General features: G+C 34.8%; 1 protein-coding gene across 5 annotated transcripts in view; it reads left to right on the forward strand.

The window, feature by feature from the left end:
• LOC106878693 (small G protein signaling modulator 3 homolog) overlaps positions 1-9,884 on the forward strand; it is an 83,908-nt gene that overhangs the window by 9,462 nt on the left and 64,562 nt on the right. For 2 of the 5 annotated variants that reach the window (XM_014927976.2, XM_014927978.2), the window contains exons 1-3: positions 2,036-2,241; positions 2,676-2,857; positions 8,815-8,881. In XM_014927976.2, coding sequence (XP_014783462.1) covers positions 2,208-2,241; positions 2,676-2,857; positions 8,815-8,881 — 283 coding nt within the window. In that variant the 5' untranslated portion in view covers positions 2,036-2,207. Of the gene's footprint in view, positions 1-2,035; positions 2,242-2,675; positions 2,858-8,814; positions 8,882-9,884 lie in introns of those variants that run through there. The other 3 variants (XM_014927979.2, XM_014927977.2, XM_052969582.1) reach the window with 3 other exon arrangements.

The raw sequence follows: 9,884 nt of genomic DNA on the forward strand, positions 1-9,884 counted from the left end.
TATATATATATATATATATATATATATATATATACACACACATAATGCAAATAATAAATGAGTATATGCATATATACGTACATGTATGTGGATACCTCCATCTACCTGTATATATAGATGCATATCTGGGTACAGGACGTTACAAACAAAACGTAGACAAAAAAAATAATAACCAGAGTACAGAAATGCATGCCAGTCCCGCTGGACTGGCTCCTGTACAAGTGGCACGTAAAATACACCATTTTGAGTGTGGCCGTTGCCAGTACCCCCTGACTGGCCTTCATGCCGGTGGCATGTAAAAGCACCCACTACACTCTCTGAGTGGTTGGCATTAAGAAGGGCATCCAGCTGTAGAAACTCTGCCAAATCAGATTGGAGCCTGGTGTAGCCATCTGGTTTCACCAGTCCTCAGTCAAATCGTCCAACTCATGCTAGCATGGAAGGCGGACGTTAAACGATGATGATGATGATGATAGTGAGAATTTACAAAAAAACCAAAAGACGAAGACTGGTGTGTAAACAATAAACAGATGTATTAATTTAACTCTCAGGAAGTGAGAAAGTCTTTTACATATACATCTATATACATGTACATACATATACATATATATATGTGACTGGCCCATGTGCTGGTGGCACGTAAAAGCACCCACTACACTCTCGGTGTTGTTGGCGTTAGGAAGGGCATCCAGCTGTTGAAACTCTGCCAGATCAGATTGGAACCTCGTGCAGCCATCCGGTTCTCCAGTCCTTAGTCAAATTGTCCAACCCATGCTAGCATGGAAAGCAGACTTTAAACGATGATGATGATTATATTTATATATATATATATATATACATATATATGTGAGTTGCGGGTAACTGCTATCTGTTGGAGTTTCAGCATTTTTAGCTGCTATTTCTGAACTTCGGTATGTGTTGAAGCAACCTGTTTGCTGATCCCTTAATTTTGTTTATATATGTGTGTATATATATATATATATATATACACACACACATACATATATACACATTGTATATTGGAATTTTAATACACATATGTGAAACAAAACTGTTATAGACTATGACACTATTCTTTGAGTGATGTATTGCACAATGATCTAGAATTCAAAACAAATTATCTTAGTAAGACAAAAATATAACTTGAGTAAAATAATTAACTCTGTAACATATACACACTGCTACTTATATGACCGAAGTCCTTTTGGTTGTTGCCTATGTAATTATAATGTTGAATATAATTTTCTTTCAAAAATTTGTACAGCTTATACACTCACAGTTCTCATACCTTATTATCACATTTATCATGTCAATGAAGATCTGATCTTTGAATCTGCTTGTATTACAGTTTTGAGAAATAATCTCTTTACTACATTGAATCTTCTTCCACAGCATTTTGGGACTTGCGGATCTAAAAGCAGAGATATTGATTTTCTACTAGATACTTTGAAATTAAATGCCAATTAACACTTTAACTGTAAAATTAAATTTTATGGTTATTCCAGTAATGATGTTAAATGTCTGTCAAAATATAAAATTAATATTTTCTGCAAGTCATGTTGTCTCAATAAACTTGACAATCTCAACAGAAAATAATTCCAAACATTATATCCCTCAACATAAGATAAATTGATATATGATAATGCTTTTTACAGTTGAGAATAATGAAATTTTGAGTGGATATACCTGGTTTCTGCAGTAAAAGAGTTAAAATATTATTTCTCCCTAGACATAGGTACTAACTAGTATACAGCTCATAGGCTTGCTCCTCTGCCTGACCTGACCTTGTCCTGTTTAAGTATCATATTGTGTGATTTCTTAAATGCATATTGAAATCAATGGCCAATATTGAGTTTCTTACTTTTTATCTCATGTAACATTTGTTGGCTGTATAAAAAGAGTTTTATTTTTAAAGGTTTTGTTTAATTTTGTTTTATCATTTCCAAGATATTTGTGTCCAGAAAAGTCTATAATTCGATAAATCAACTGCTGTTGTAAGACCAACCTATTATTTCTGCCTGTATAGTTGTGGTTGAACTCCTTTTCTTTACATTTAGCTATCTGTTTAGTGAGGAATATACTTGTGTGGTGAATTCAACATGGTATTATAGACTGTTTTATGCCAGATATTATACACCAACCCAATCTGATGCTGATATTTCTGTAGTTCATTTATTTGTCAGAAATAGGTGCTGGATCATTTGGGAATGTTACATTTGATAGACCAGTCTCCTATCCAGGGTAAGATTCATCTCTCATCTGTTTCACCCAGTAAAACCTGAGCTGAATAAAAGAGGGACTTAGAGATTTTATGTTATATTTTATATTATACAATTTATACATTTTATATAAATACAATACTTGAATCAGAACAGTTTGAAAGCAATGACAAAGTTAATGGAGGGGACTGATTCAAGGTGGGGTTCATGAATGCTTCTTGTTGCCTCCTCTAGCACTGCATACTAATGAACCAGTCATTAATTATACTGTAGTTCCTTGTTGTGATGAGCTATACTAATTATGTTGGCTATTTACTGCCTGGTGGACTGAGTTAGCAAAAGTTAAATGAGTTGGTCATTGACACACTAAATAAATTATCAACCCTTCACTTGGTAAACTAATGTTTTATTAACACAACCTACTGTGAGTGTTAAATATTATCCTTTTCATTTCAGCTGACACTCTCTCAGAAGATGAAGATGATTACATTGTCAGGGAAACTGGAGAAGGAGTTAGTGTATGTGCTGTACCCAGCTACAACCATAATTCAGATTTTACTCCTACTCCAGGAGGACCGTTTTCAGCCCTTACACCGTCAATGTGGCCACAAGATATTTTGTCCAGATTAAACAACCCTGTAAGTGCCTACCTGTTTTGTATCCTCACTCCATCTTCTTTGAAGAGATGATAAGAAAAATCACTATCTTTGTTTTAGTTGAAATAGGGTGGTAGGGAAGGCTTTACTGTATTAACTGTAATACTTAATTTTTTCTAACCTGGATCAGAGCTTTATGTTATGTTCTTAGATATGACATTAATTTTTCTTCTTTCTTTATCAACTAACCTATGTCTTTTATTTTCACAGTGAATTGTGAGAGCTGGGTGGGTAAATCTTAGTTTTAAGGAAGGAGAACATTCCAAACTATTTGGCATTGAAAAATAATAGGGAAGGTAAAAATGTTTATCATTTGACAATTTATGCTCAAGACCATTTCTGCCGTGGAGTTATTGTTAATTGAACTGCACCCCTCAGTAAATTACTGAGTGATGAAATGTGAAGTGTCATCCCCTAATGTAAACTAAACTTGGAGCAGCATGTACTAATGTGCTCCAGCTTGTAATAATGTGTGCCAAATTTGTCTTGCCAATGGTGTACAAATAACACACAGATGCTCACAAACATACACAAGCTCTATCACATGCAAGCATTAACATTTTATAAGATGTACTTACTACCTTTCTAAAGCCTATTCTTATGAAGAGGTTAGGATGTACTTTTGTCAACCACTTTTAGCAAATGATCTAATGTATAAGATTAAGATAGAGCACTCAGCCTTAGAATATATATTTGGAAGAAAAATGATGTCTTATAAACCAGTATATATTGTATATTTATCCCTTTAATATTCAGCTACTTTGTCAAATGTTATGCCTAATTATTCATATTGCTTTGAATTAATCAAGAAGCATCTTGTAGCTTTGAGATTTTCATAATGTGATTGCTTATGTTTAGAAGGACATTGTAGGGTAGGTGTGAGTGGCTGGATCTGGCTAGTTTGAACATGAAACATGTTGAATATTGTGGTTGGATATGGCAGTTTGAATACTAAAGGGTTAAATGTTAGTGACCTATCAACAGAGTTTTCATTCCACACAGTATTCAAGGCAGCAGTATTTATATTTTTTTATATAAATGCAAGTGTATGTGGTTATATATATGTGTGTGGCCCTGAAAGGCTCTTTATCAGTGCATTCTCGAGGAAAATGAATTTGATTTTTGACATTTGCTTCCCAAAGAGAAGGTCATCTGTAAAGAACAAGAAAAAATATAATTTGCTACAAGAAATAACTCAACTTTTAGATTTTCAGCTCTCCGACTCTCTGTCTGTCACCATGAATCTTATCTCTCTCTGTTATTAACCACACTCTTTATCACACTCCCTCTCTTCTCTCTCTCTCTCTCTCTCTCTCTCTCTCTCTCTCTCTGCATTATCTCTCATGTATTGCTTTCATTTTGTTTAAAACATCATCTTCTAATGTATACTTTCATTTTATCACTGCAATTACTCACAAATCCTGTTTTCTGATAAGGTAAAAATGATCAAAATTTAAACCTCTGTGACATTTTTCTAAAATTTTTCTAGAATAAATGAATTGCAAACTCGGATTCAGTATGAAAAAGTACATCAATATATTAAATTTGAAGATTTTGACTTAATTAAAAAATTTTAAAACCTGTGACAGCAACAGAAAAGATCTCTGTCTATCTCTTTCATTTTTGCTTTTCCCATGGTAAATTATTTCCCCCTCTCTGTGTATATTTACCACACTCTATCTCACACTTCATAAAAGTATATCGCTCATGCTGAGTGTGTATTTGTCATTGTGTGTGTATGCATGTGTAATAAATTTCATTAGGGTGACAGAATGAGTTAAAAAAAGATATGTGAAAGATAATTTGTTTGCTAGTGCAAACAGACTACATAGAACTCAAAACATGAGTATATATATTTTTATTTTTAAATGGTAGAAGTTCCACAGTGATTCAAGAAATGAAAGTTTCATGCACTTTGTAACTTCTGATTAAAAATATTGAGTGTGTGTGTATGTATGTACATGTGCACATATGCACATACTCATTTACACACCCTCTCTACATAGTTCAGAGATTACCATGAAACTCACTGTATGTCATCAATGAAAGAATTTTATTTAATAGAAATCATTGTGTTAGGGTGGGTGTGTTTCTCAGCCAGACTGATTAATTTCTTTCTCTTGAGACTTGAATACACTTCATCCTTCTCATCCTTTCCACACACTATTTATACTGAAGGGCAACATTGGTTTTGAAGTCAGTTTTCCTGTGAGTGTATGTGAATTTATGTATGTATACATGATAGCTGCAGGAATGGCCATGCACTTGTGCAGAAGCATGGTTGTGGTTTAGAACTTTGCATTAGAACCAGATGGTTCAGTGTTCATTCCTACTGTGTGGATACTGTTGGCTGGTGTCTTCTGTCATTGCACATTAACACTTTAGTGTTCAGGTTATTCTATCAAACAATTCTTATTGATTCACATTGTTTTGAACATTATCTTGTAACTTCAAAAGTTCAATGATGTGATTGTTTATTTTTAGAATGATGTTGTAGGGTAGGTGTGAGAGCCTGGATCTGGTCAGTTTGAACATAAAACAAATGGAAAATTTTGACTGGATATGGCTGGTTTAAATGCTAAAGGGTTAACCAATTCACTTTGAGTGAAATTTGGTAGTCAGAAACTGTAAGAAGCTCATCATATATGTGTGTGTGTATGTGTGTGTGTGTGTGGTGTTTTCCCCTTGTCTTGACTTGTGCATGCTAATTCTAAAGTCATTATCATATAGACAGTGTGATTTGTTTAGAATTCTCTACGAAAACATATCTGGCCATTCAAGCTGTTTGCTGTTGGAAAGACTAGGGAAATATTACCTTGTTGGGAAACAGGTGAGAATTGCTGAAAGAAAAAGCATCTGGCTGTAGAAAAATCTACCTTAATAAACTTTGTGTTTCCCATACAAGCATGGAAACATGAACATTAAAACAACAATGTTGATGTGTGTGTGTGTGTATAAATATATACATCATCATCATCATTTGAATGTCCACTTCTTGAAGTTTGCATAGGTCAGACAGAATTCATTGAAGCAGATGTTTTGTGGCTGGATGCCCTTCATGTCTATAAGATATTTCTTGTTGCCCAGACATGTTTTCATGGAATACTGGAAACAAATGCCACTCTTGTATGATGGTAATCCAACAATCATATGATGTCAAAACAAGGAAATACAATACACATACACACACATACACACATCGGGCTTATTTAAGTTTCTGTCTACCAAATTCACTTGCAAAGCTTTCATTGTACTGGAGTTATGGTTGAAAACACTTACCCAAGTTACCATGCAATAGGACTGAACCTAAAACCTTATGGATGACAAGCAAACTTCTTAACTATACAGCCTTTGTTGGTATGTACATTTGTGTATGTATATGACACATACACACACACACACACACACACAAATACATATATGAAAGCACATACATATCCCCTCTACAAGTACAGTGGGTTATGGTTAATGCGCTTGTCTTCTGAAAAGACCAGGTTAAGTTGAAAGAACATGTCAAAACAAATATGATGGCCTACTAAGCATTAAATAGACATAATCACAATTCTATTTATATTGTGCTTTCAGTATTTGAAAGCAATGAACACAGATACTTAATGTTTTCTATAAATTCATGTGGATTTCTAATGAAATCTTTACTGGCATTGGAACATTAATTAAAAGCTCATAATGATACCTAATGTTATAATTAATTAAACATCCATTTGGACTTTAGTTTTGATATCATCCTGCTTGAGACTGTCCTTGGTTCTATGATACAAACTTGCTATTTAAAGTGATCTAAATTAAAACTTTTGATCACATTTTCTTATTAATTTATGTTCCAAACATTAGCTTAATAATGTCAAAGTTATTTTACTTACTCTTCATTATTTTGTAAATTATTTGTCACAATGGCAGTGTATTTAATAGAGTGCAGGTGCATGGCTTAGTGGTTAGAGTATTCAACTTACATTGTAACGTCATGAGTTCGATTCCTGGTGGTGTGTTGTGTCTTTGAGCCAGACACTTTATTTCACATTGCTCCAGTCCACTCAGCTGGTAAAAATGAGTAGTACTTGTATTTCAAAGGGCCAGCTTTGTCACATTCTGTGTCATGCTGAATCTCCTTAAGAACTATATTAAGGGCACATGTGTCTGTGAAGTTCTCAAGCACTTTCAGGTAAATCTCACAAGCTGGCTGGTTCATTGATCGGATCAACTGAAACCCTCATTGTCATAATCAATGGAGTGCCAGTTGTTGTATTTAACATACATATCCTAACAATAGATTTATATAATTGTATATCTTGATGAGTATATATGCTTATTCTCAAGTAACCAAACACATCTTTGAAGTTAGTATAATTTAATCTCCCAAAGACTAGTCTTTCACTTGAGAATCAGAAGGTACTTCAACCTTAATCTGCTGGTGATTCTACATTGGAGCATTAATTCATATTGGAAAGCCTCCAGACCCAAACATGTCCATTGTCTGAAAATAATACAAATCTAGATTCATCTGAGAAAATCACTCTATCCCAAAATAAACTGGATTTTTCTGACATCTCCTTAGCCTATTTCTTTCTTTTCATGATATTAATTGGTTGAAGGAGAGGTTTCCTTCTAGCTGCTCTCGTCCATAATACCCCAGCTTATGCAGATATGTAACACATGTTCTTGGACTAACTTCTAACTGTTCTGCTATGTCAGAAGCCTTCAAACAGGGTTCGTTTTCCACAATTCTCTTCAAACAGTGGAGCTTCCTTTCCGAGGGCCCAGGTCAGCTGGGACAAGAATCTGTTGATTCTTTTCTTTGGCTTTTGAATTGCACTATAATTCTATTAACAGTAGCAAGAGGAATTTGAAGATTTTCGGCAATTTTCCACTGGCTAAGACCAGCCTCAGATTGCCCAACAATATGACCTCTTTGAAAATCTGATAGTTCTGCTGAATTTTTTGTGTGTGGTATGGTTACAATTTGCAAATGTTTAATATAATGGCACATGGAATGAAAAAGAATAATAACATTGTAAATTCTACACCGCTGGAGACATATTAAGACGCTTAGATCAGAAATTTTGAAAATTAAAGGTGTCTATTTACTTCCTGCATGTCTGTGTATATATATATATACACAATGTACATGTTTTGCTTGTTCACCAGTCGTCTGTGCTTTGATGTGGTGGTGATGACTCTCTCAAAGCACTGGGTGTTAAAACACCTGAAAGTCATAGATAGGTGAGACAACTCATCCCAAGTCCCACTCAGGAGCAATGGATATTGATGTTTTGACAGTTTTGTTCAGCTACATGTTGTTGATAAGCCACAAAAATGGTGAAACATCGATGTCCATTGCTCCTGAATGGGACTTGGAGTGAGCTGTCTCACCTGTCTATGACTATGACTTTCAGGTGTCTTAACATCCAGTGCTTTGAGAGAGTCATCTCCATGTCAAATCACAGCTGACTGATGAACAAGCAAAGCTCATACATTGGATATGTGTGTTCGATAACAACACTGGCACTGCTTTTAATTCATATTTGAATTTATTCCTATGTATGCATCATTTGGGCATACCAGCATATAGTCATGGACAGGCTATTCAATTTGCCTCCTGTTCAGTTTAAGCATGTAATGTTGATAAGCCAAAAAATAGTGAAACAATGATGTCCATCGCTCCTGAATGGAACTTGGGGTGAGTTGTCTCGCCTGTCTATGACTATGACTTTCAGGTGTTTTAACACCTGGTGCTTTGAAAGAGTCATCTCCACCATATCAAGTTGCAGCCAACCAGTGAACAAGCAAAGCAGCTACATTGTGTACGAGTATGTGTGTTCGATGAATATATGTGTCATTTAAAAAAGTGGGAAAATTCCACAGTTGACACTATTCACTGTGATTGACTGTCTTTTGAAACATTGGTAATTTTCTCATTTTAGCCTGTTGATGCCAAAGGCCAGTTGGATTATCGTTATGATGAATTTGGTTTCAAAGTTGAAGAAGAAGGCAAGTATAGTTTTCAAATTCCTAACTTTACCTTGTAGATTAGTGAAATCAATAATTCTAGTCTCATTAGATTTCATCTGTAAAATGGTTTTGATTTTCTTCAGTTGAAACTGGTTTTACTCATTAACACCACTGAGATGCATGAGCATCACGGTTTTTGTTTACCCCTCTGTCTGTCTGTCTGTCTCTCTTTCCCTCCCTCCCTCCCCTCTCTCTTTCTCTCTCTCTCTCATAATTTGAGGTACTGTGCCTTGTTAACAAAAATGAAAGCATGAATGTTTGTGATAAATTGTCACTTTTGATGAAATTGTTCTGTGTGGGTATGCTATAGGTGCAGGTGTGGCTAAATTGTTTTCTACTGCGTGGCACTATGAACAAGTGTCTGCTACAGCTCTGAGGTTGACCAAAGCTTTTGTGATTTATTGGATGAAAACTGAAAGAAGCCCTACCACATACACTTAATCGTTACTGTATTGGAACTCAGTTAAATATTCATAATCCGGAGAAGTGAAGCCAATATTTACCCATCGGATAAAACACAGTGGGATTGCTTACCTCAAGCTTTCATTAGAACTAGATGTGGTTAACCTTAACCTGGATTATCACTTGGTGATTGAATGGTACCCACCTGGATATTGTATCTCTATCCATTTACTATAATATATGTGTGTGTGTGTGATTCTGTTGTGTCTGGAGAGAGTCATTTTCTTTTTGTGCCTTATAATTTAACACACTTACCGGTAAAATTTCCACTTATTCCTTATTTTTATTTTCCTAAAACTTTTGTTGCTTCTTGCAACCTTTTCAATAGTCTTAACTCTTGAAAAGGTTGAGTCAAGACTATTGAAAAGGTTGCAAGACTATTGATAAGGTTGCAAGATGCAACGAAAATTTTAGGAAAATAAAAATAAGGAATAAGTGGAAATTTTACTGGTGAGTGTGTTAGATTATAAGGTACAAAAAGAAAATGACTCAACAGACACAACAGAATATGCTTCAACAC

Source organism: Octopus bimaculoides, chromosome 7, assembly GCF_001194135.2.
Source record: "Octopus bimaculoides isolate UCB-OBI-ISO-001 chromosome 7, ASM119413v2, whole genome shotgun sequence".
Classification (NCBI taxonomy): domain Eukaryota; kingdom Metazoa; phylum Mollusca; class Cephalopoda; order Octopoda; family Octopodidae; genus Octopus; species Octopus bimaculoides.